The sequence below is a fragment of the Mus musculus genome, chromosome 17, assembly GCF_000001635.26.
Source record: "Mus musculus strain C57BL/6J chromosome 17, GRCm38.p6 C57BL/6J".
Taxonomy (NCBI): domain Eukaryota; kingdom Metazoa; phylum Chordata; class Mammalia; order Rodentia; family Muridae; genus Mus; species Mus musculus.
This window is the reverse complement of record NC_000083.6, coordinates 12409371-12436548: the sequence shown is the minus strand read 5'-3', so window position 1 is coordinate 12436548 and position 27178 is coordinate 12409371. Positions and strand designations below refer to the sequence as shown.

Genomic DNA, 27178 nt, shown 5'->3' with positions numbered 1-27178 from the left:
GAGAGAGAGAGAGAGAGAGAGAGAGAGAGAGAGAGGAAGGAAGGAAGAAAGAAAGAAAGAAAGAAAGAAAGAAAGAAAGAAAGAAAGAAAGAAAGAAAGAAAGAAAGAAAGAAAGAGAGAAAAGAAATTCACTCTAGTCCCACTAACTCATAAGAACCCTGAATGAAATGATAAATCTCTTTCAGTCAAAGAGATAAAAGTATTCTATATACTGCAGAATATAGCAATTAAAATGCAGAGTTTGAACTTCAGCCTCCAGACTCGTGTACTCACTGTCTAGGTATCCTGCTGGGGTCAGCTCTTTCTTCTCTAGTGATAGTTAAAGTTGGTCTGTGCACAATTCTTTCAGCATTAACCTTACAACTTCCAGGTCAGCATAAGCCTCACACCCAGCTTGCTGTGTCTCTATAAATAAAGGTTACTAGAATCTATGTGTATCTTCTCCGTGCCGCTTCCACACCACAGTGGCAAAACCAGTAGTTTCCAGAGAGAACTGGAAGTTTGCAAATCCCAGAGCACCCACTCTGGCCCTCTGCTAAGGAACATTTGCTGGCCCCTACTGTCTTTCACCATCTGATGTCATCATTCTCTGCTCCCGCGCTGACTGGATGTCTGTCCAGAAGAAACAGACATCTACAGAGCTGAAGACATCCAGGGCAGAAATGCCCCCATTGTTAACCAGTTAGAGACAATTACAGATCGTGGATGGCTGATCCAGATATGTGCAGTCTGTGGTGTGTGAATCTCCTTTAACTCTGAGATGCTGGTGTTGGGCCTGGGCAAAACGATGGACAGGAATCATAGCGTGGGCAGCATACAAGAAGGCTGGTGAAGAAGAAAAAAGGGCTCATGTGTATTGCCTTTGAAAAGCCTGTCTCGGGGTGCAGATGTGGAGACAGTGAAGGGAAGTCTGACCTGCAAGAAGTATTGACTTCTACTATTGAACCCTTGTGGTCCTGAGCTTGGTTTTTGTTTATTTGTTCCTTCATTTGTTTGTTTGTTTTTTCATTTACCAACTTGAATTCATAAAAATACTTTGATGATAATTAAATGAAATACTCCATTGCTTGGTCCAGAATTTAACACAAATAGATAGACAGACAGACAGACAGACAGACAGACAGACAGACAGACAGACAGAGATGTGGATATCCCTTCCCACATATTGGTCATTTTAATGTGGATAATGTTCCTGACTGTCAGGAATTGGGCTGTGTGGTTTGGGGGTTTCTTGGTCTCTTAGCCAAAGAATTAGAAATAAAGACTCACTAGATTTGAAAAAGAAGCAAGGTAATTTTATTTGCAGCAAAGAGACAAAAAAGATAGTACAGAGGAAAGAGCTATGACCATCAAGGTCGACAACAAACCACATGAGTGAAGATACTCAGGGCTCTGATCAGTGTTTGGCACACTTTGCTGGAGTTCATAAAAAGGAGGGGTTGGTTAAAAAGGGGTGTGGCTTAGGTGGGTCTCTGTTTTGACTGGTAGGATAGATTATATAATAATTTCTCTACTGCCATGTCCCTTCACATACTTCATCTGACTTCAGTCATTTGCATGCCTGATTATACACAGGCATAATACCTGAATACATTGTAAATATATTTCAATGGAAACTGTCTAAATTTCACCAATAACATGGATGGAGAACCTTCCACCATTGTCCAAAGATAGGAATACGTGTCTCCAGATACAGGTAGGAGGCCAAGAGGTCCTGAAGTTATTAAGTCAAAGTATATGTATGTGATACAGAGAAACTGAGCTGCCATGTGCATTACCAGAGCCAAGCATACATAAACCAAACCCAAATGGGAGTCTCAACATGCTTAACTGTCTGCCTCAGACAATGTATAGAAACTCCTTGGGAAACATTGTCAATGAACCATGGAAAAATACATTGCTATCATCTGTTTATGCTGTCTTCTATGTGATTCCCTGGCCTCACTTTGAAACAGTAAGGATGAGAATAGATAAAATACCCCAATCATGTGGACAGGAAAGTTTCTATCTGTCCTACAATTCCAAGTTACAATCCACCGATCTGGAGAAGCCAGGAAACGACCTCAAACATCATGTCCACAGTCAAGAGCAGATAGAGTGTGTGTGTCCTTGCTTGGTCCTTGGTCTCCTTTCTGTCCTCTTCCATAGTCCAGGGTCCATCCCATGAAATGATGATGCCACCTACATTCACAGTGAGCCTTCCACCTTGATTCACAATCAAAACAGGCTCACATAGGCCAACCTGATCTAGAAATTTCCTTACTAAATTTCCTTACTCTTTGCATCTGTGTCTAGGTTCTATCAAGTTGATAGTTGGTCTAAACAGCACAAATTTAGAAGGTTTTTATAGAGGAAAGGTGTTGTATTAGTGAGGGTGCTAACTGGAGAGATACACAGTGATGTAAAGGAAACGTGATTTGAAGCAGCATCAGTCCTGGGTTTATCCTTGGACGTTTAGCTGAGTTCACTGCATCTTTGTGGATCTGACGTACTGAAAATGCTGGAAGACAAACTCCTGCCCAGGTCTGAAGGTGGAACTGGGAAGAGCCCAGAAGTTCAGGAGGATCTTTTCAATGTTTTGCAGTTAGTAAGTTTACACTGTGCATGTGTGTCGTGCTATATAATGCTACTGAAATCTGTCTTTCTTATCTAGATCACAGTTACAGATGAAGAAGTCAGTAACCCATCCTGTTTAGACCTTGTGAGAACTCCCCAAATGAGGAAATGCACGCTCATCCTTATGTTTGCTTGGTAAGTTGACTCGGGCTGGAATTCAAAGCTGGTGTCAAGTGCATGGCTGTCATTCGATTTTGTGCACAGGCTTCCCTGCTCCCTCTTACTCTGCTTCCCTGGTGTCCTGATGTCCCGCAGGTTCACGAGCGCCGTGGTGTACCAAGGACTTGTCATGCGCCTGGGACTTATCGGAGGCAACCTCTACATAGACTTCTTTATCTCTGGGCTCGTGGAGCTGCCCGGAGCTCTCTTAATCCTTCTGACCATTGAGCGCCTTGGACGACGCCTTCCCTTTGCGGCAAGCAATATAGTGGCAGGGGTGTCGTGTCTGGTCACTGCATTTTTACCAGAAGGTAATCTTTCTTCACATTTAGTTGACAGTTCCCAAAGAACTTAACAAAAACTGTAAGTGATTACATATGGTGGAGGGGGTAGGGGGTCACTTGTCTCTCTGAGCTGTGTGCGCTATTCCTTCCAAAGCTTGCCCCCAGGCATGCTGGGTAATGATCTATTTTCTTTCTCACGAGTATAAAGGTTGACAAGATCTTTACATTGATGCCTCTCTTTGCTGAAATGTTAGGTTTGTTTATTAATGGAAAGGTGATCATGCTAGATCTATGATGTAGTGATGTGATGTGGCTGATACTGTGTAACATATTTCCCAAGCATCACCATCCTGCAGGTAACAAGCCATGCCCCAGCTTAGGGACAGAGGGAAGGTGTGACTCTTGGCTTCATATTGTTCATAGCCTATTAAAAGACATGGACATTTTTTTTCTTTTTTTTTTTTCTTATTAGGTATTTTCCTCATTTACATTTTCAATGCTATCCCAAAGGTCCCCCATACCCACCCCCCCAATCCCCTACCCACCCACTCCCCCTTTTTGGCCCTGGCGTTCCCCTGTACTGGGGCATATAAAGTTTGCAAGTCCAATGGGCCTCTCTTTGCAGTGATGGCTGACTAGGCCATCTTTTGATACATAGACATGGACATTTAAATAATGTCGCAACAATAATGTGGTAAATTAATAGAATTGACAAAGGTGGGGGGAGGGAAGCAGAGAGGAGGGGGGAGGGAGAAGTTCTGTGGAGGTGCAAGGGGGAAGTCAGAGGTCTTTACTAACCACTATTTCTTCTTACCCGTTATTTTCCCCAAATCATGGGAAGTTTTATGAGTTTAGGAACTAAGGCTTCTGTGTTATTGCTAGAATCTTTATGAGGAAGCCAGAGGATAGCCAGGCCCCAGCAAAACTTGGTCCTGCCTGTAAGCTTCCGGGAAGGGGGCTGTGAACTGCTTATACCTGCAGCAGTTTGAGACAGAGACTGGCTTCCAGTTGAGAAAGTCTGGCTGGGATAGGAAAGACTGTTCCTTTCCAAGATGCTGCAGAGTGGGTGGAGTGGAGGAGGAGGAGGAGGAGGAGGAGGAGGAGGAAGAGATGGCTAAAGACTCCAGATGCTCAGTGAACAGCACAGACAACCTCTGCTGCAGAGCACAGCTGGAGCTACAAAGAGGAAGCCACTTAAGCTCTCCCAGCATGGTGTGAACTAGCACACAGGAGTCATCTCTGTGTTCTAGGTGTGCAGTGAAGGTTGTGTAGGAAGCCAGGTTCTCTACGGTCCCTGTGCCTACAAAGGAAGCCGTCTGCCTTTGAGAAAAGCAAGGATCGGGAAAGACACTGCTAATGTTGAAGACATCATAGCAGACACTCATGGCAGACACCATTAATTAGACAATGGTTTACGAATTCCCACGATAGCACATAGAGATAGTAGATAGCAGATGCTTGGATAAAACTGCAGACATGCCAGTCCTCAGAACAGAATGAAATCAGTGTGCAAATCCATCCCCCTGCGATGGCTGATGAAAAGCAGAAACTCGGGTTTCTCTCATTTTCCTCAAGTGCATCAGATTCTCGGGGCTGCAGTAATAAGTCTCCACCAGCTGGTTGCAGACACTTCCCCTCCTGTCTGGAGGCTGACATCTAAATGCACAATGTAGGGCAGCTCCTCCCACAGCCTCTGAGCTAGGAGCTCTTCTAGCCTCTCTCTGTTCCCCTCACCATTTCTTGGTATCTATCCAATCTCTGCCTCTATCTTCATGTGACCCTCTCCCTCTTGGTCTCTATCCCCAAATAGGATCAGATTCCAAGTAAATGTGAATTTGAAGCAACACAAATAGCCCTCTACAATAGCATAGCTTATAAGCTATGGAAGCTGGGGCTGGAGATATGGCTCAGTAGCTCACAGCACCAGCTGCTCTCCCAGAATCCTCAGTTCCCAGCACCCACATCCGGTGGCTCCCAACCGCCTGTAACTCCAGCTCCAAGGTATCTGATGCCCACTCCTGATCTACATAGACAGAGAGGGGGGGGGGAGGGAAAGAGACAGAGACAGAAACAGAGACAGAAATAAAAATAGATCTTTAATAAAAGAGCTATGAAAGCTGAGTAAGAGGCACCCATCAGTGTATATCTATTTAATATTGATTAATTAATTGCTGTCCACTAAACACAGTGAAAGGGAACTTTCAAATGGGAGGACAGATTGCTGTCAGACATGGCTGTTGGACACGGACATGAACATGGACATGAACACGGACATGGCCATGGTAAAATGGAACTTCCAGATTATAGACAGTGGAAAATTGAAGGGATGCCATTAGAAATGGTGCAAAAGAATCTTGCTGCCCGAGGGCTGAGGGATCCATGGGCTCGCAATGAGGCTTGGAGATACATGGGCGGCTTTGGAGGCAACATCACTTTCCCGAGCGTAATATTAAAAGGACTCAAATGGGGGATTTGCTGTGTTTGTGGTAGATTTGGGGGCTGAATATTTCCTGGATTCCCAGAATGGTGATAAGAAACATCACTGAAGAGAGCGCCTCGTGATGTCTCTTTCATAAAAATAAGATTCTCTCACTGTAGCATTCTTGGCTGTATGTTTGTCCTTGAAAGAACATTAGTATGGTTTAATAAAGTAAGAAAAACTGTTAAAAAAAAAACAGCGAAAGGAATAGAGAGGCACAATAGAAACATAATTGCTTCTCTCAGAGGTATGCAATTTCAATTAAAAGTTGAAAGCTTAGAATGTTGAAGACTTCTGTACTTCAGAATTCTCCCTCCCTCCCTCCCTCCCTCCCTCCCTCCCTCCCTCCCTCCCTCCCTTCCTTTCTTCCCTCCCTCCTTCCCTCTTTTCCTGTTTCCCTCCCTCCCTCCCTCTCATTCTGTGTATGTATGTATGTATGTATGTGCAGGTACACATGTTGGTATGGGTGTTCATATCCACATGCAGACCCGAGGTTGGCATGGGTGCTCACCTGTTCCTTAGGACAGGGTCTCTCACTTAGCCTGCAGTTTGCTACTGAGGCAAGGCTGTTTGGCCATGAGCCACGGGGCTCCTGGTCTCCACTTCCCCAGGGCTGGGTTTCCATGCCCACCACCACACTTGGCTCTTTTGTATGGATTCTAGGTATTAGGCCCCGGTCTTCATGCCTTCCTGCTCACGGGTCTATTATGATTGGATGGGCCAGAATCACCAGTCTGAATTCTGTATATGAATAGAGGCCCATCCCTTGAGCAAGCATGCCTTCCAATTTAAGGGGCTCTTGGCCTTGACTCCGGGGCACAGACTGTGAAGTTAGCCTTGCCTCTCAGCTGGACTTGATGTCACCATCGGTCCCTGGCTAAAATGCTAATGAGCCTTTGGGAGAGGTCAGCTCTGAAAATGACTTCTCTAGAAACCTTTCTTTTTATGGTCTGAACTTGGAAAAAGAAAAGATCTTCCTGACTGCTTATTCCTCTAGGATTCATGGTCTAGAAAGCAAACTTCTGAACTCTGGAGCTCAGAAAGCAGGCATTTTCTCTGTGCCTGTCCCTCTGCAGTTGTGGCCACTCTGTGCGGCTACAAACCCAGCAGTAGGGCAAGGCTTCCTTCCAGATATGGTTTTTTTTTTTTATTTTTATTTCTAAGTGGAAAACTCTGAACTAGGAGCATACCCTAATTTACATATCCTTATTAGGACTTCTCTCTAAACTTTATTTTGGAGCAGATGGTACATCCAGGGAAAGTGAAAGTTACATATTTTTAAATTCTGCATCTTTTCTTTAAAAGCTGAGCTTTAAGACGCTAGCTGCCTGAGCAAGTCTCCATCCATAGAGGAAGATCATTTCTCTGTGTTCTCTGACATGACCGTGGAAAACAGCTTTAACTGCAGTGATCATCTATGTGAGCGTGTGTGGGAAGGAAGAAAGAGAGGAGAGAGAGAGAAAGATGAGAGAAAAGGAAGAGGAGGGAGAGAGAGAGAAACAAAGAGGAGAGAGAGACAAAGAGAAGGAGGGAGAGGGGGAAAGAGGGGGGAAAAGAGAGGGAGAGAAAGGGGTTATATGTCTTTTGTAGCCCAGGCTAGCCTCAAACATTCTATATAACTGAGTATGACCTTAATTTTTCAATCCCCCTGCGTATGTGTGTGTGTGGGTGTGTGTGTGTGTGTGTGTCTATGTATATGTATATATATTTGGTTTGGTCTTTACCATCAAAAAAAAAAAACAAAAACTAGTGTCTATTATCAGGACAATCAATGGTTTCCTTCTCCATACATAACTACACATAATTTACATCTGTTAATGAAATATTTTCAAGTTAATAGCTTAATACCTTTTGGGCTTCTTAAACACCACACACATACACACAGACACACACACAAACACACACACACACAAGCTCTGTCCCAGTGTCTTATATGGGAAAGAGTTGAAAGTGTTTAAGATCAACAGCCGGTAAGTAGGGGAGACCATTTCTCCTACCAGGGTGTCAAACTGATAAACTTCCTTTTTTTTCCTGAATACTAGTATTTTTGAGTTAACCACACACATTTTTAATGATGGTGTCATAGTGGTGTGTGTCTGTCTGTCTGTCTGTGTATATTTTGTGTGTGTGTGTGTGTAGAAAAAATATGTATGTTTTCATTTGGTTTCTTAGTTTTAATTTTCTCTCCTACTGAACAATTTAAGCCTCTGTTATAAATCTAAGAAGACACTTAACTTATTGGTGGGACTCACAAGAGCAACCTTGCTATGGTCAAAACAAACTCTGCCTGGTGAGCCTACCAATAGTGGTTGCCATGGAAGCAGACACCCTCCTCTGTGGCCCATTAGCTGTGACCCAGGGCATCTGGCTGAGCCCCCACTTTCCATCTCCATCAGTACTTGTCTGCTCACTGACAGACAAGGGTGGAATGCATTTCCTAGTCCCCTCCTGGCTCACACAAAAAAAGCAAAGCCTAAATAAAACACATGTTTACAGCTGCTGCATGCCAGAGCAGGTGGCAGCCCAGTGCATGAGCTCAGCTCTGACCTACCTCATTCCTTGATTTAATTACTGCTGGGACAGCTGTGGGTGTCCTATTCTTGAATACATCAAGAGTGTTGGAAAGTCCAGCTTGCCACTAAATCTTAGCTAACTGGAGCTTCCCAGCACCAATTTGGGCTCTTGAAACCCACTTGTCTCTGCTTGTCTTTCTGACAGTTGTTTGAAGTTTGTTTTCTTTTTTAATTTGTCAAATATTCTCTGGAGTGAACACACATTGCTGAGCTTATTTCTAGTTTGTCATCATCCTCATTTGTGGCTACTTTTCTACCAAAAGAATTATGTCTTGTGTGGTGGTACATTCCTAGAATCCAGCACTCGGAAGGATGACACAGGGTTGAGAGTTCAAGACCAGCTTGGAATTAACGTTGCCTCGAAAATCAAGGGCTGCTATATAACTCAGTGGTGAGCACTTACTTGCCATGTGTAAGGTACTGGGTTCACACCTCAGCCGAACAAAATAATATAATGCCTAATTATACCTTCAGGAAGGTGCAATGTTTGCCTAGGAGAAAAGAGGATGATCTAGTGCTGGGTGAACTTCTGTGTCCAGAGATGCTGGTACTCCTAGCTGTGCAGTGACCCAGCAGATACCGTCTATTCAGTCCCTTAGCCTCCTACACGTGCTCTAGGTTAGGATATGTGTAACTCTTTCGTTATTTTGGTTTGGTTTGGTTTGGTTTGGTTTGGTTTGGTTTGGTTTGGTTTGGTTTGGTTTGGTTTGGTTTTGAGACAGAGTTTCTCTTTGTAGCCCTGGTTGTCCTGGACCAAGTTCTATCCAACTCACAAAGAACTATCTGCCTCTGCTGCTCAAGTGTTGGGCTTAAAGGTGTTAGCTGCCATGCCTGGCTCATTGCATATGAATTCTTAAGATGTTCAGAGGCCAGGATTTATCTATTTATCTGCTCTTAAAACAAAAGAAAGGAGATGTTTCCTGGAGAGAATTTGCCATGCCTCATTATTACTATAGAGGTCCAGGGCTTTCTTAATCCAATGACAACAGCTGGTCCTAAAGCAATTCTTTTTTTTTTTTTCTTTTTTTTAAAAAGTGAGCCAGTGTGTGTATCTGAATCCGGCTCTCTCCTGATAACTTCCTGGAGGACGTAGTGTGGCTGGAGATAAAGGCAATGAGTGACACTGTGGAGAGAACACAGAACTGAGGTCTCTTTCCAAGCCCCTCCTCCTTCTCAAAGCCTTGCTTCTCATGGGAAACCAGCTTAGTTGAGGAGAACAGTTTTCTGGGCCCGTGCAGAGTGAAGATGGAGTCTGACTGTAGCCATGGTTTCCAAGGGGACAGAGGGAGACATCCTTCCCTCTGTCAAGGCCAGTGGGCTTGGGCTCTCTGGGGAAGCACTTCCTGGGACAGTAGCACTTCCTGGGACAGTAGCACTTCCTGGGACAGTATTTTGGTGTGGTGACTGCTCAGCAGCCAGGTCGCTATTTGTAATTTTACAGCCTTTGCCCACTCAGAAAAGCACCCGCCGTACACTAACTTTTCCCTTTCAGTGTGACATTAGTGAGATCTGTTCCAAAATATAAAAGCTTCTTACCATTTGTGCTTAAATCATCAAGGAGTTAAGTTGGAGGAACCCAGTGAATGTTTTGGAGTGTTTCGTAAAACCCTGATGAGATCAGACCCCTAACTCTTCCCTTCCAAACATTCTATTCACAGGGATACCGTGGCTGAGGACCACAGTCGCTACCCTGGGAAGACTAGGAATAACCATGGCCTTCGAAATTGTTTATTTGGTAAATTCAGAGTTGTACCCAACGACATTACGGTAATTCTGACTTATACATTGCCATTTCTTCTAAGTAACTGCAGCCAAGTGTTTCTACGTTCTCTCTCTCTCTCTCTCTCTCTCTCTCTCTCTCTCTCTCTCTCTCTCCCCATAGTGGCATATCTTGCTTTGTTAGCTGCTGGTTATGTACGGAATATTTGTGGGTTTCTGCACATTGGCTTTCTTGTCTGGTGCAATATTCCTAGACGCGTACCTTGTAGGGTACCTGTTGTGTATAGCTTTTGCTACCCCTCCTTAAGCTCCGGGTAGACTATGCTACCAGCCCCTCCAAGATTCCCTCCAATTCTCAGATAAAATACACACACACACACACACACACACACACACACACGCTTATTTTCAACCTGCCGTATTGGCTCAATTGCTGGGCACTTCTAATCTCCTGAGGCTATGGTGCCCTTCCCTATACTCTTAGCTCAAGACCCTAGATCTGCCCTCAGCTTCCGTTGCTCAGTTACCTTTAATCCCAGCTCAACACCTGAAATCTGCCCTCAGCTTATTTATGTTTCTAACCTCTTGCCTGGAGAAGTGGCCATAGGCCGCTCCTCCCGAGATCTCACATGGTTGGTCACCTTTTCTCCCTCCAAAGCATGGTGACATCTTCCTTCCTCCCATGCTTCTCTTAGCCTGTCTCTGGGGTCCCAGAAGTCCCACCTCTAGCCTGTGAGTGTCATGGACTGGCAGGGCTATTCAACTGATCATGGAGAAGCACCTTTTCACCAACACTGGGAGCTACCTCCCGAATCGCACCTTGAAACGGTGCAGAATGGAAATGACTTGCTTACAGCATGAGGCAGTTGTAACTGTTGGAGCTAAAAATGATAAAAATGGAAAGTATTAACACAATTTCTGTAATTTAGGAGGTCTGAGTGTTTTTATTATTCTGAATTTGTTTTTTAAAAAACTTTCATCTGAAGCTGTGTTTTAATCTGCAGGAACTTTGGGGTTTCACTCTGCTCAGGCTTGTGTGACTTTGGGGGGATTATAGCCCCGTTTCTGCTCTTTCGGCTGGCAGCTATATGGTTAGAACTGCCTCTGATCATCTTTGGTAAGAATTCATTTGTATGGGAGGGGGTGTCCACGTGTGGACAAGCAGGTTTATGTGTGTATGTGGGTGCATGGCCACATGTGTGTTCATGGTTGCAGGGGCCAGAGATCAACCTCAGGCTTGTGTCTCAGGAGCTATCCTCCTTGTTTACCAAGACTAGGTCTCTCCTTGGAGTGTGAGGCTCGCTGATTAACCTATGCAGCTGGTCAGTGAGTCCCAGAGATCTACTTGTCTCTGCTTCACAACACTGGATTTACAAGTTCATGCTCAGCTTTTTTACTTGGATTCTGCAGCTAGACCTCAGGTCCCCATGCTCGTGTGCATGCTGCCTCATACTTTGCTGCCTCATTTTATGGGCTAGCCTCAGGTCATTTCACTTATTCATGCAGAGCCTGTAATTGTCACCGGGTTTGATACCCACCACATCTGTTCCATCCTCTTGTGACTTTCAGTTTTAAAGAGCCAGTCAGATCATCCAACACATTAAATGGCCTTAAAGTCACTTTGCATCAACAGGTGGGATAAACAGTGTTCATGTCAACTCCCCTTGTTAGGTTCTGGGTTAAAATCAAACACTGAAATCCTTCTAAGATATTGGAAAATGAAAACATCAATTTCCAGGAACCAAATTTTAAAATTCCGTTATCATGTATTTAAAGGTGAGTCTAAAAACTAATTATATGATTTAACATATTCAATAAATAAATTTGCTTTTGATACTTCAAATAAATGGTGTGTTCAAAAAAAAAATAGATGACACAAATTACATCTACCCATACCCTGATCATTCTCCATCCCTCGTGCACCCTGTGTGGGAATGATGCAGTTCAGAGGCTCGCTGCCCATCCCGTTCTGGTGCTTTATGCAATGAAGTTAGGTTAGGTGGCTTGAAATGTGTGCACAGGACCATTGACACCACAGGAATGAGCACAGCAGTGTTAGCTCTGTATTTTCAGGATCCAGATGTTAGCATTTACCTGCACATCTGTTAGTCTATGATGAGGGAGAAGAAATAGCCAATGCTCTTTCCAGAAGTTCATGTGTAAAGATAAAGAACAGCAAAGAGAGGAGATTATCAGGGGGTGATGTGAGGCTGGGGGCTCACTGAAGAGGGTAAATGTGTTTGAATGCTTCTGAGGATAGACTGAGGGTGCCTGGGATATGGGTTAAACACTCTGTGGGCAATCCCCAAAGACAGGCATAGACAAGGCTTTACCCTGAGGCAGAGGCAGAGGCAGAGATCTTAAGTGTAATGTGACAGGAAGGTCACCAGGAGTGAGTACAGCTAAGCTCCAGGGCTGAGAAACAGAGGCAGAGGGGGCTCCTGTCCACCATCTGCCTTCTCAGTGAATGGAAGAGACCTGGAGTGGCTCGTTCTTGCCAGGTGCTCTGTAAGCTCAGTCATATATCACAGGCAGCCTCACAGCCAACACGGTGGCACCTAAAGACTGTATCACCCAGTGATGTCATTGACGTCTTAGTTTATCTGCATCCACATCATGGTGGTGACACAACAATGATAGCGCCACATTTCTCAGCATGTGTCCCTACCACATGTGTCACCCGAGTGACCCTCAGTATACACCAAGAGCACAGGGACCATGAGCTGTGCAGAACTGAGGAAGATGAAGAAAGGTTGAAAGGCCGGAAATCTGGTCATGGTGAACCATGGAATGAGTTTGTTGGAGGCAGGTAAGGGCACAGAGTGAGCATCAAGGCGGGAAGGGTGTGTGTGTGTGGGTAGTTATGCCTCTCCCTCATCCCGCAGGGATCCTGGCGTCTGTCTGTGGTGGCCTCGTGATGCTTTTGCCTGAAACGAAGGGCATTGCCTTGCCGGAGACGGTGGAAGACGTAGAAAAGCTTGGCAGGTACTGCACAAGATTCAACATTTCCTAGACGGGAGCATCTTGTTAAGCCAGGGGGCATTGATTATCCACAGGGGAAACGACATTAAGTCTTCAGATAGTACCTTAAAACAGTTAAAAGATTAAACGGGTTAACGTGAGAAGAACGTGAAGCTATAAAAAGAATGGGGGCTATTTTTAAAATGTGGCTGAGGAGTGTTCCCTAGTAAGGTGTTAAAACTCAGAAGTGATTTAAACCAGGGGCTGGGGATGAGCCATGGCAAAGCTCAGATGTGCACCAGAAAAATGGCAGCACATAAGGGTACGAACTACCCTCCAAAATGGAAAGAAGTGGCCCCTGTCCCCACAGAATGACCCGGATGCTCCTCAAGCTTCATTATCAAGGGAAACAAAAAGCCCAGGAATCTGTCTCTGTAGACACACGGGGACATATATGACAGACGGAAGGAAGCTAGCGACAGATACACGGGGACATATATGACAGACGGAAGGAAGCTAGCGACAGATAGGAACAAAGGAAGATAGACAATGGTACATTGAAATTTGATGAAGAGATAAGACAATGGGTAAATGATTACTAGATAAATGCATAAGTTAGAAATAAAGATAAGAAAGACACAACAGACACATCTGTGATAAATAAGGAGTTGGTAGGTAGGTAGACAGACAGACAGATAGGCAGACAGCAGGAGAGAAAGAAAGAGATCAAGTTCTGGAGGGAATAGCTATATTGTTTTCTGGTTATATATGGGTTAATTTCTAACCAATACATAAATTTGAAGAGTTATATTTACAAAAAAAATATCATGCATGCTTTTTTAAAAAACCATTTCCTCTGAAATCTATCTCAATAGAAAGATAGAAACAAGAATGTGGAATGATTTTTAAAAATGATCAAATTGGGGGCTAGAGAAATGGCTCTTGCAGAGGTCCTGAGTTCAAATCCCAGCAACCACACAGTGGCTCACCACCATCTGTAATGGGACCCAATGCCCTCTTCTGGTGTGTCTGAAGACAGCTAGAGTATACTCATATTCATTAAATGAATAAATAAATCTTTTTTAAAATGATCATATTACTTTAAAAATAAGTAACCACTAGTCCCCTCCCCACCCCCACCCCCGTGGAGAAGGCTATGGGAGGGAAGGGCATGGATGGGAAGGCCAGTCTCTTTCTGTAATGTAATTCTGTAGTGTTTGATTGGTCTCAATTAGATGATGTTATTTGCATAATTAAAAATAATATAGTGCTATATTAAAGTAAAATATATTAAAGGCAAGTAGCTAATCTTAGTGAAGCAGAAACTAAGGGTAGACATCTAAATTTTAAAAGTTATCAAACATGAATTTTTTTAAAGATTTGTTTATTGTATTTATGGGTGCACTGTAATTGTCCTCCACCAGAAGAGGGCACCAAATCCCACTACAGATGGTTGTGAGCCACCATGTGGTTGCTGGGAATTGAACTCAGGACCTCTGCAAGAGCAAATGGTGCTCTTAACCGCTGAGCCATCTCTCCATCCCAAAACATGTATTTTTAAAAGACTAAATTGTGGTCATCTCAGAGGGTTTTTTCCCCCCTTTTGGGGGGAAGAACATAGGCATTGATATTTTAAAATATCTATGTGCTTCATGGTTTTAACATATGCTCTTTCATTTGATACTCAGAACAATTTTGTGAAATAGAAATGTTTTTATCCTCACTGGGAAATCATAAAGGCTTTACAGCATATAACTGCTGGGCTTATGTGTGCCTCACTTAGGCCAGGGTTATGGGTCAACAGTAAGAAGGAACTATGTGCTCTTCATTCTTAGCCTGTGAGGCATCCTGCTGTCTGTGCTCTGCATTCTTCCCTGTGGGGCACCCTGCTCTCTGTGCTCTGCATTCTTCCCTGTGGGGCATCCTGCTCTCTGTGCTCTGCGTTCTTCCCTGTGAGACATCCTGCTTATGTCTGCCTAGTGGTTCTTAACCTTCCTGATGCTGCAACCCTTTAAATACAGTTCTTCATGATGTAGTGACCCCCAACCACAAAAGTATTTCGTTGCAACGTCATAACTGTAATTTGGCTACCATTTTGAATTGAAACTGATATGCAGTTGCTCTTAGGTGATCCCTGTGAAAGGGTCTGTCAAGCCCCCCCACCCAAGGGGTCATGATGCATAGGTTGTGAACCGCTGTGACCTTAAGTCATTGTATGATCTTTCACGAGACCTTTCCCTGTTTGCCTTTGTCTCATCAGTTCACAGTTGCATCAGTGTGGCAGAAAAAAGAAAACCCAGGTTTCTACTTCTGATGTCTGAGGCCCCTGTGTTGCCTGGAGGACCAGAGAAGACTGGAATATGCCTGTGCAGTGTGCTTCGCCTCCTCTAGGTGGCGCCCTTCCAAGGAACCGTAAAGATTTCGGAGTATTTTATAAGGTATAAGATGAAGATTTATCATGCTGCCCAAGCTTCGGGGAACACATAATCTTGGACCTGTTTCATGAAGACCCAGTAGGTACCCGGATTCTGGCTAGGTTCTCATTCAGCAAGTCTCTCACCCATTAGGTAAGGAGAGATGAAAAGGCCCCAACCAGTTCTCCAGTTCTCAGGACAAGACAGTACCATCCAGGAAGCAGGATGAACAAACCAAGGCCTGGCACGTGTCCAGAAGTGCGCTCAGCTGATCTGATCAACACACCGCAGTGAAGAGTGTTCTGAAGAGTCTGAGAACTGCTATTTCTTCCCTTGAGCTCCGAATACAAGCCTTCGCAGGGCCGACATGTCCGGCGCTGCTCCCCTCCTGTCTCCTGCAGGTGCTGAGGTCCCAGATCCCAGGTTAGGCACAGCTCCTTAAATGCAACACAACAGAGGACCTGGCTGTGGTATTGTGAAGTCATGCTGCAGTCCCCAGGCCCCAGATATTTCACCACCTCCTTCAGAGGACCACTGTAATCACAGGCTCTTTATTGAGGAAGAAAACAAAGCACGGATTTGGATTTCCCAGGTCTTAGAATTTAAAAAGTAAAGGGATAATTATGTCATATTTGTGAATTCCGTTCCAGGGGTGCCTGTGACTGAGAGTCCAAAGCACAGACTTTTTTCATTCCATCTTCGCATTTTTGACTTGTCTTGGGAGGAAAAACAAAACAAAAAACAAAACCAAATACATTTGTTGCCACTTAATGATAAAAGTCAATTGTATTCAAACTTAAAAGAATTAGCAGCCAATTTGACTTGTAAGTGTTGGAGGAGATACTAATGAGGAACTGGACTTTTTCTTTCTTTCTTTTTTTTTTTTTTAATCAAGCCTTCTGGAGCAGAGACTCAAATGTAAACACAGTATTCTATATGGTGTGCAGTTCTTGGTTTATTTTCAAACTCGGTATGTATGTTAGGCTGACTGTGTCTTAAACTTCAAACTCAGTGTGGACAGGCAAAATTAGCATCAAAGAGAAACCTTGCCAATGTGTGTGGGGGGGTGGGGGGAGGAACTATTTCACTTGTGGAGAGCATACTATGTTTGCAACACTGGAGAAGATGTGTGTGACTGTTAGACAGATGTTTAATCATAAAGCACAGGAGAACGGAGTGTGATGCTCAGTTCCCCAACAGCCTTTGGGGTATTCATTGCCACACCCACTGTGTACACAGGCGTTTGTGGCCCGGCTGCCTGCGTGTTTCGTGGCTGTAGCACGGCTCTTGTCCACCCTGCTGCCTTTGGATTGCATTTCAAGTTGGTAGTTCTGTTTCATAACAATAAACGATTTTTAAACTGTTTTTAAAAATATCTATCCTTTCTCCTCCCTCTGAACATGTGCCACTGTCAAACACTATCCCACATAACATGTGTGTGTTGCTTACTGTCTCCAAACTGGGAAATAACATCACTTCGATGGTGGCTTGTTGCTCCTTTATGGGCTCCCAGCACTCCCTGTTCGTGGACTCGGATGTGACCTACAATACCGTTCAGACTCTCGGCTGGTCTTATATTAGGTTTCCCTCACCTAGCCTATGCCACGACTCAGCTACACATCCTGGGATCTGGGCTGAAGCCCAGTCGTCAGTACCAGAATAGAACTCAGTCCCCTGACTCCCCGTACATGCGGCAGCTTCCAATATTCTCAGTGTCAGAAAGGAAGACGTTGAAGACGTATGTCAGGCTGTCGTTAGCTGATGAGGTCAATGTACGAGGGACTCGCCAAGACTTTCAGTTCTCCTCTCGGTGACCCTATTGTCTGTTTAGTCCTTCGTGAAGCTGGCCCTTGGGAAAACAAACTGAATCACTTTCAGTCGGTTGCTTTTAAATTGTTAGGGTAAACAGAGAATATGAAAATATTGAAGACTTCCCTTCCCCAAAAAACCAACTCAGATCAAAGTAAGTATCGAGTTTATTTTCAACAAAGGTCACAGCAGTGATGGTCTATTGTCACAAAATCCAGAAGTCCACAGACAGGAAAATTTTACCCACAATAATACAAAAAAAGGGGAGGGGCTGAGGGGCGACAGGAAGCTGTGGTTCAGTGTAGTGTCCCAGTTTGATTACTGTCAGTTTTTCCAAACACCCTAAGCCCTCTCCCCATATTCAGTAAGCTTTAGTAAGCAGAGGTTTTGCTCGGCCTTCCACCTAGTCAGTTATTCCTCATCTCCCTTTCAATCCAATCAACAAACCGTGAGACACGAACGTAGACACCAGGCTTATTGGGGCGAGCACAGCCAAGACCCCAAGAAGTGACTCCTTGTAAAATGTACTTGTCCTTCTCGAAGCAAACCAGAGGTCCTCCACTGTCGCCCTAGATGAGGGAGGGAAGAGTCCATATGAGAAGTGAGCTACACCGGTATATTATGGGAGGCTATCTTTGTGTTGTCTCTCTGTGGGATTCCTCCGCAGGCCATGAGTTGTCAAATCCTCTCAGACTGAAAGTCCAAGGGGCAGAGACGTGTCAACCCAAGACCATCTCGGTCTCTTCTCTTACCTGGCAGCTGTCGACGCCACCAGCCAGTTGCCCGGCACAGAGCTCCGTGGATTTGACTCTGTTGTTCAGATACTCGACGCGGTTGCACACCTTGTTCTCAATCACAGGCAGCTGAGCCTCCTTGAGACGACCGGCACCGAAAGTCCCTGTGATGATCAGTAGAGATGCAATTAAACAGGGTGCCCAGGAAGCTTCCAGAATGACACAGCAGCAGGTATAGATCTCTCATTTGTGTGGTTGTGTGGCACAGGGAGACACTGTTAACACCTATGAGCCCTTCAAGTTGTGAGCGTTACACACCATGTTAAACAGGGTTCCCAAAACCTGCTGCAGCATTCCGGCTTCTCCATGGCATTTGCAGCTTTGCTATTTGTCCACATATTATTTCCAGTTTAAAACAAAAGACAAATACATTTGAAGAGAGGGGGCTTTAAAAGCTCAGTTGCTACTATTGTAATGTGTTCTTTTTCAGGCTTTCTATACTTTATTTACACCTATATAATACTGCTCCATTTTAAATCCCTCCCCCACCTGCTCATTATAGCATAAAGGGGGATGGGGGTAGGGCGGGCAGAGACCAACCTCAGGTGTCATTCATTCCTCAGGCACTGCCCACCTTCCTTTTGAGACAAGGACTCTCTCTGACTTAGATCTTACCACATAGGCTAGGCTGACTGTCCATCAAGCCCTAGGGACTGCCCTTGTCTCCACCTCCCCAGCACTGGGATTACAATGGGGCTACCATGTCCAGATCGTTTTACCGTACATGGGTTCTGGGGATCCAATGCTGTTTTCCACATGGACACAGCTGAGACTTCTCCATATTTTCAATGGAAAAGCCTATTTTCCAATTTGGCAAGCCCCATTTGCAAGGTAAGCAATTTACCATAAGAACAATGTGTGTGTGTGTGTGTGTGTGTGTGTGTGTGTGTGTGTGTGTGTGTGTTGGGCACCACTCCTTGAGATGATGTGTGAGCCCTAAGGATCCACATGCTTCCACCTCCCTGGAACTGGTATTACAAGTATACACCACCAGGTCCGTATTTACAGTTCTGGGGATCCAAACCAAGTCTTTATGCATATAAGGCAAAAGCTTTACCAACTGGGCCATCTCCCCAGACCTTGGGACATTTTAATAATGCCACAATCTCCCTGATAGCTGAGTGGAGAATGATTATCTAGTGGTCGTGGGGTTTTCTCTTGCCATTAGGGAAATGGTTTAGAAAGACAACGATGGTCGCTCCACACTGTAAACGGACGGCAGGCATTTCAGACTGTCCCTTTTATGTGTGGATACTAATGGCCTCCCCAAAGCCATATCTTTGACTAATCATTAACTGTTCAAGGAACAAGCTGGTAACATAGTACAATTTCATTTAATTCATCTAATTAATTCATTTACTTCTTGCACCAGTTCCAGAAAGTAGCAACTTCTATGATTCCTGATAGGCAATTAAGGAAACCAAGGCTTAGTGTGGACAGTGTTTACCTGGAACTTGGAGCTGTGGGCCCTTCCCGCCCCCACTCCCTGTTCACAAAGGCTCCACACCTCTACCTCTGCCATCTATTTTCAGCCCATGATATTTTCTTAAGTCTAAGTTCTCAGAAACAACATATACATGTTTATATTCAGGATATTTTCGAGATAGGTATGGCCAGAAAACACACCAGAAAACATCAGTCCATAACACCCTCACGAGTGTCCACGTTGAACTATTATTAAAATATTAATAATTTTTAACTAGCTAATGTAATAGGTGTAAATTGTTTTGATTCATTTTTCTAATCTATATTTCTCCAGCAATGAGAGAAAGGGAACATTTAATCCCTTACTCGATTTATGAGTTGTATCTCTTCTTTATATATTAAAAAACAAAAACAAACAAACAAAACAGAAACAAACAAACAAACAAAAAAACCCTGCTGCTTTTGTGTGCCAGACGCCAGACTGAGCCAGAACACTTGCAGCAATGCCAGAGGAAGGGCTGTTGTGCAGAGGGATCCACCCAGGACTTAGCGAGCTTGACGAGAACCCAGCTTTCCAGTTTGCAAGCCCAGCTTTCTCCAGAGTTTTGTAACACGCTTTTGCTTTGCTAGCACAGAGCAGCCAAGAAATAAAGGACAGTGCCTTCCCCTGACACTTGGACTAGACTTGTCTTAGGTTCAGAAAAATGTGTAATCTGTCTGGTGATTATAGGAGCTGGAAGAGACATGTCTTAAGGTCATGGGACCAGAAGGGATGGTGGGCATTGCTCGAACTAAGTCCAGGAGTGGAGATACATATTAGGCTGAAATTGTTCTGAGCCCTGAGGAAACCACCTCTGGGTGGTTTACAGGACGTTGTGGTCTGTGAAGATATGCTGCCATCTGGTGGCCAAAGGAGAGAAGGCATCTCTGGAGGCCTGAAGGGTACTAGTAAATGACCTAGGGGCAAAAGCCCTACTGGGGGGGGGTGGGGGGGCACCAGGCTAAGTCTAGCAGTAGTCAGGCCCCCTGAAAATCCAGGAGGACAGCAAAAACCAATCTAGAAGAATCCTCAGCCTCAACACCAGCTAGCCATTGGAGTTTGAAAATCTGAGAAAGCCTGAGGCGTGAAGTGAAGAGAGATTTACCTAGGAAGCTAAAATCGCTGATTGACTAGATGTCGTTATTGCCATCTAGTAATGGTGAGGTGGAAATGATGATGACGATGATGGTGATAAGGGTGACTGTGAATGATGGGGATGTTGGTGATGTTGATGTTGGTGATAGAGACAAGTCTAGCCACAGCGTCTGGGGAAGGGACTGTCCGTGATTTCTGGGCTGCTCTGTGCTAGCAAAGCAAAGGCATGCTACAAAACTCTGGAAAAAGCTGGGCTCAGCAGCAGCAGCTGCAGTTTGCAACTGTAACAGAAGTATGTTTACTCAGGTCTTTATGGATACGGGGAACAGAGAAAGGGGGTTCTGGTGCTCAATGGGCTACCTCCCCCTCTTACCATCCCCCCCACCCCCAAAATGCCCATGGTATGTCCAGAGCTATGTCTCCTAGTTGTCCAGTTGACAATGAAGATCAATCACAAAGTTGATTTTGGGGGTGGGGAGGCGGGGCTTAGAAGCCTTTCACTCAACATTCCAAGGGCGGCTGAGGGATCAGCTCTTGTTGTGTACGGGCGTGCGTGGGCCTTGCCCCCAACTACAGAGCAGATCATGTAGCAAAGGTCTGAGCCAGGCGGAACTGGTTCAGAAAAACGTGGCTCAGGACCAGAGTCTGAGCTTTCCCAGCCTAGGCAGGTTATTGTTCCCACTGTGGGAAAAGTGACACCCTTTATTCCCATTGAGAGAGCCAAAAGTAACCCAACATCTGTAGCCACGATCCTCGTGTGACCTGAATGACTCCCAGATGGTGGCTGGATAGAGCCCGAGGTCCCAGGCCAGCACTAGAGAGGTCTGACTTTCTTGATCACTAGAAATTTCTCTCCTTCTGCTTAAATCAATTGGAGTTGGGTTTTCTCTCATTGCTTCTCCCACCACAGCCCTACAGCAGGCCTCCAGCCTAGGAGACCACTAGGGAGATCTCCCTAACTGTCCACAGCTGGTGAGCGGGAAGCGGGGCTCCTCCCCAGGTCTCTGCAGCCAGCCTCTGCTTTTCCTGCTGTACCTTCCTCCACACACACACACACCCGCACCCCTCCCCCCACCCCTCCCCCGTCTCTGAACATCAGGCTCCTCGTCTGCACATAGGAACAACATCTAACTCCCATGAGTTTGTAGCACACAGGTTTTTTTCTTTAAATGCAAACCACTTAAGGACGACCTAGCACTTCCATGGGTAAAACATCAGTTTCCAAGGTTCCAAAGTTCCTGTTCCAGGACCTCAATGCTGCAGAATCAGAAGTGTGGGAAAAGGAGACAGGAAATCAGGGAAATGGGAGAAGCCAAGTTTGGAATGATCAAGCCTAGCCATTGTGTGTGTGTGTGTGTGTGTGTGTGTGTGTGTGTGTGTGTGTGTTCCACAAAATCGTTCTTTGAAAGAGAGTCCCCAAAGTAAATACAGATTGTGATGGGGAAGCCCGCACAGAGCTCTCTTCCTGCCCCGTCAGCTGTACCAGGACACCTGGGGCCTCTCTCCCCCTCCCAGTTGTCAGCTTATCCCATACTAATGGCCTCTCACACATATTAACTATAATGAGTATTTGGAAAGACTGGTTTAGCTACAGTTTATGTTGTGATTCTGTTTTTGAGAACGTAAAATAGTAAAGTCACATGATTAAGTCGAGGCTAATCTGTGGATTGTGCCGAAGCCCTCTCCCCTGGGCAAAAGGCAACAGTGGGCCAGAAGAGTCTAAGGGACACTCCCTGGCATCCTCCTCAAGTCTTGGTGACCGATCATGGAGATGTAGCAAGTGCCCAGACAAATCTAGAAAGGGGCTGGGCCACATTCACAGGCAGGACTTGCTACAACTCACTCTGAACGGTTCCTTTTGCCGTACAGTCTGTAGTCAAGGCCAGTTTGTCTCACCTTGAGTCTCTCCCCAGCCGGTGATGTAACATATTGTCCGGTCAGCAACCATGTAATTTGGAGATGGCAGACAAGCTGGAATGACTTTATCCGTGATGGTGGCTGGGCTGAAAGGAGTATATCAAATGTTGCGTCAACTGCTCTGCAGGAGACCCCCACCCTTCACCTGCAGATCACCCACAGCCGAGTGTACCCTCCTCTGTGTCCCAGCATTCCTCAGGCTGGTATCTCTTTACTTCACTGACATAGAACAGTATAGAAAACCCTTCATTCTCACAGTACTCTACAATGTCCTACAAGCTAAAGAATCCATTGTATGGGAGGGGATGTATGTTTGTTCGCATGTGTCCATGCAGGAACCAAATGCACACTTGTGCATATGCATAGAAAGTCCAGAGATCAGTTTCAGGTGTCTTCCTCAATTGTTCATCCCCTCAGTTTTGGAGACAGGGTCTGTCACAGAACCTGGAGTTCACTGAGTCAGCGAGACTAGCTCTAGGAGTCCTCCTGTGTCTCCCCCTGGGCCCCAGTGTTGGGGTTACAGGTGCATATCTTCATGCCAAGCGTTTGACATAACACTGGGGATTTGAGCTTGGGTCTCCACGCTCGTGCGGCAAGTGCTTTACCAACTGAGCCCTGTCCTGTGGTTTGTGACTTGCTATTCAATGTAAGAGGGTGCCTTTCTGTGGATGGACCATCCAGATGCTATCCAGCTACACTAAGATCAAAAGGTGTTTGGCCGAGGCTATTTATTCTACCTTTCTGCGTCCCAGATCTTCTCGCCTGTTAAATGCTGAACTGCTTACAAGAATCTGGACAAGTGGTGTTCACCAAGAGAAAGTGATTTGGAAGTGAGCTCTTCACAGAAGTGAAACAGCTCTGTTTTCAAAGAACCTGCACCTAAATAGAGTTATAAAGTTCCATGGATTCACACGTATTCTAACTTTGATTTTTTTTTTTCAGACCCAAAGCCTTAGTGCATTCAAGAGATTAAAAAAAAAAAAAAAAGACTGGAAATGAGGAACGCCCTGTTTTCATCCAGGACCCACACTGTCTCCAGCTTTGCAGCAGACATGATTTCCCAGAATGACCAAAACAGACCCAGCTTCTCACAGGAATGTCATGCATAGGGTCCTTTACAGGACACCAAGACCTTTGCTCTTCGGTCTGTGGGGTGCGGCTATGATACAATCAAAGCCAGAAAACGTCAGGCTGTCAGAGAGCAAGGTCCTCCTATTTGCTGAATGACCTGTTCAAGCCCTGGATCACCCTAGTGAATCCAAGGGAACCACTCAGGCAGGTCTTGTATTCATTCATTTACTGGGATGCAAGGGAAGGCTCTGGGGACATGAGGGACATCAGCTGATTTATAGAGTAACTTCCTGTCCCTCCTTCTAGCTTTCTAATACATCAAAATGTCCCAAGACATCGCCTCTCTGTTTACAGCCCAGAACCATGGCCCAGTGTTTGAGACCAGAGAACTCCCTCCAGCAGCCTGCGCTGACTGGACCAGTCCTTGTTTCTGCCAGAATCATCTCCCTGTCATCTGGAAGCCATCAGGCACAGCTAATGTGCACTGCGTGCCTGTTGCCTGTCCCAAAAGTGTTATTTCTCAAAATAGCTGACCGTTTGTGAGCTGTGTCCACGGGGGTGGACCTGCTTCCAAACATTCCTAATTCCATGGAACAAGCCTAATTACCCAATGTCTAGCTTTAAAAAATACATCTCAGCAGGGAAAATAAGGACAGAAAGAAGAACAATGGAAATGAGACTTGCGTTTGTGTTTGTGAATTGTTTCTTGTCTCGTTCTGTTCTCTTCCTTACCTGGGTTTGTCTGCTTGGTTTTTGCTTTTTTGTGTGTGTGCCAACAGAGGCCGGAAGAGGGTGTTAGATCACTTTGAGCTGAAAGTCCAGGTAGCGGTGAACCATTTAATACAGATTCTGGGAGCCAAGCTCTAGTCATCTGGAAAAGCAGCAGGCTCTCTTAACTGCTGGTCTCTAGCCCTATACTTGTGGGATCTGACTCTTGTTGTTGTTTTGGTTTGGGGCTTTCGTTTTTTGAGCTAAGGTCTCTCTATATAGCCCTGGCTTTCCTGGAACTTACTATGTAGTCCAGGCTAGCCTCAACCTCACAGAGATCCACCTGCTTCTATCCCCCAAGTGCTGGGATCAAAGGCATGTGCCACCATGCTGAGCACATGTTTATAGGTTTTAAAAGTGCTTTGATGTAATCAAACAATCTCATTTGATTCTTTCATTATATTAAGAGAAGCTTTGTCAGCCTGGAGTAACTGATGGATTAGCTTTGTCAGCCTGGAGTAACTTAGATTAGCTTTGTCAGCCTGGAGTCACTGAGGGAGGAGCTTTGTCAGCATGAAGTGGATGCAAATTATTAGCTGGTGGGCATTAGGTAATGGAGACACGGAGGTGTTTCTGCACCTTATATTTTAATTCTTTCTCTATATGGGGAAACTGAATCTGGACTCCTTTTAAAGGAATATGCCTGGGGTATGCAGAACTGGACTGAATCCTGGTTTTTTGATTAAGTTTACCCCCATTTTTTCCTAATTTCCCATACTTTTGCATACTAGACAGCTCTGCCCCATGGTGGTGGGTCGAAAAACCCTGCCATGAAGCCACTGTCTTTACTCAGCTTGGGATTCAAACCCAGGGGCACCCATACCGGCTTAGTTTCAGCAGGGCAATGTCACGGTTGTTGGGCTCCAAGATCAGTTTGGCTACTGATATTTCCTGAACATCCAACCCACGGATATATTCTTCGTGCGCACCCAGGATAACCTTGTAGAATTCAGGTCTTGAAGATCTAGAAAGGATGGTGACATCAGGAGTGAAACATAGTCCAAACCCTTCCCTGGTGCCTTCCAGTGCCGTGCACATCACACGGTCACCCAACACATCAGCATCAAAACAGGTGCGGCAAGAGACAAAATCCTAGATTTGTCTGCCCCTGGAATGTCCTTGACCTTGAGAGAACCAATGCCTGCCATTGAGCAGATCTGTTTCCCCAGGCCCAGACCCTATTCTGTGGCTTCAGATTTTCTCTAGCACTGTTGCTTTCTTGCCCAGTTGTCCCAGTGGCTCTTCTGGGTCCCTGATGTCACTACCATGGAAGGCAGACAGAGAGAGTAGAAGGGGAGGAGGGTGAAGAGAAGGGGAGGAGGGGGAGGAAGGAAGGGTGAAGGGGGGCAGGGGAGGAAGAGGAAAGAGAGGAGGAGGGGAGGAAGAGGGAGGGGGAAGGGGGAGGAGAAGGGAGGTCGGTCTTTAGAAGGAGACCTCATGCCAGTTACCCATGGAACGTACTTCTCCAAACAGTGGGCAGCAGTCAGAACCCACTCTGGGGCTATTAAAGTACCGCCACAGAAGTGCTGTCCGGTAAATCTGGGGGACAGAAAACAAGAACTTTCATTTAGGCCAGAGGTTTTGTCCCATTCGGTTGCACAGAAAATCAGAAAGGCACGTTCATTCGCTCTTTTCCTTACTGTTTCTGTTCCCAGCAGAAAGGCCTGCCAGCCAGCCTGCGTGCAGGATGGTAGAGACACAGTACCATCCATCCAGACCAATCTTAAGATATCTGGGAGAGTCTTGGATGCCACCTGTCCTAATGGAGCAGAGGCAGTGACTCCAACATGAAGTCCTGTATCCGCACTTTGTCCCGTTAGCCCTGGACCCCAACATAAACCACCAGTCCAAACCTACCCTTGAGGCTGCCTTTATTCCTTATTGGCTAGGGCTTTGCAAACGGTCTTCATGAATTATCCTTTGTCAAATGTGACCCCAGTAGCAGTAATGTGGGTTAATGAGGTCACCAACTCCCAACCAGGGTGTAATGGTCAGAAAAGAAATGCAAATAACTTAGTGTGTAGGATCAGGTCAGGGAAAAAGCGGGGTGGGGGGGAGACAGTCAGAAAATAAACCACTGTTCAATTTCAGAAGGAAACAAATTCTATTTGGCAGGTAAAGAGCCTACAGCAAGGAGTTATTAAGTAGTTAAGTCAAGAAAAAAAAAATTCTGTGGCTGGAGAGATAGCTAAGTGGTTAAAAGCACGACTGCTCTTCTAGAGGTCCTGAGTTCAATTCCCAGCAACCACATGGTGGCTCAGAGCCATCTGTAATGGGATCCAATGCCCTCTTTTGGTGTGTCTGCCTGAAGACAGCAACAGTGTAGTCACATACATGAAATAAAGAAATAAATCTTTGGGAAAAAAAAAACACTGACTGCTCTTCTAGAGGATCCAAGTTCGGTTCCCAGCTCATACGTGATGGCTCACAACCATGTAGATCCAGTTCCAAGGGATCTGGTCTCCAGGGGCACCAGGCACACACATGGTGCACATTTGTACATGCAGACAAGCACTCATAAATAAAAGAAAAATAAATCTTAAAAAACAACTCAGTAACAGAGACGGTTCAGCCATCCATGTCCACAACTGTTAGTGGGTTTCTGCAAGCTCACAGAGGGCACGGTGACAGCAATGGAGCAGGCCCAGTGCTATGGAAATGAGCCAGGCAAGCTGACATTCGATGAGCCTGCTCCACACCGCACTTTATGAGTCAAGCCCAGGAAAAGGGAATTAAGGATTGCAGATGTGTTCTAACGACGCTTGTGGCCCCGCTTCCACAGGCTCGGATGCATCTCTTAAACTAGGGCAGTCACAAGCTGGCTTGCTCGTGGGTTTGAGAATTGCACAAGCAGCCTCTGCATTAAACTCAAGGGGTCACCCCTCCCCCCAAAAAAGGCACACAGGATTCTCAGACACCTGCATCTTTGACAGGCCAGCTCCTCTGTGAGCCCCAAGCTGCACAGCATCTCATTTGTGAAAATGTTTCTTTCATTTTACAACAGCCATGGAGTGTACGAACCCCTAAAGTACCATGTTTCCTGGGGATGTCATC

General features: G+C 45.4%; 2 protein-coding genes and 1 pseudogene across 2 annotated transcripts in view; 2 read left to right on the top strand and 1 right to left on the bottom strand.

The window, feature by feature from the left end:
- Slc22a3 (solute carrier family 22 (organic cation transporter), member 3) overlaps nt 1-16577 on the top strand; it is an 87733-nt gene extending 71156 nt beyond the window's left edge. Inside the window, exons 6-11 of the mRNA NM_011395.2 lie at nt 2654-2751; nt 2872-3086; nt 9770-9878; nt 10835-10947; nt 12716-12815; nt 15052-16577. Coding sequence (NP_035525.1) covers nt 2654-2751; nt 2872-3086; nt 9770-9878; nt 10835-10947; nt 12716-12815; nt 15052-15112 — 696 coding nt within the window. The 3' untranslated portion in view covers nt 15113-16577. The remainder of the gene's footprint in view (nt 1-2653; nt 2752-2871; nt 3087-9769; nt 9879-10834; nt 10948-12715; nt 12816-15051) is intronic.
- On the top strand, nt 5267-5724 carry Gm3192 (predicted gene 3192; annotated as a pseudogene).
- A 587-nt stretch (nt 16578-17164) lies between the features above and the next one.
- Plg (plasminogen) overlaps nt 17165-27178 on the bottom strand; it is a 40776-nt gene continuing 30762 nt past the window's right edge. Inside the window, exons 15-19 of the mRNA NM_008877.3 lie at nt 25586-25663; nt 24948-25088; nt 22265-22371; nt 17767-17912; nt 17165-17583 (exon numbers count right to left, since the gene is read on the bottom strand). Coding sequence (NP_032903.3) covers nt 17422-17583; nt 17767-17912; nt 22265-22371; nt 24948-25088; nt 25586-25663 — 634 coding nt within the window. The 3' untranslated portion in view covers nt 17165-17421. The remainder of the gene's footprint in view (nt 17584-17766; nt 17913-22264; nt 22372-24947; nt 25089-25585; nt 25664-27178) is intronic.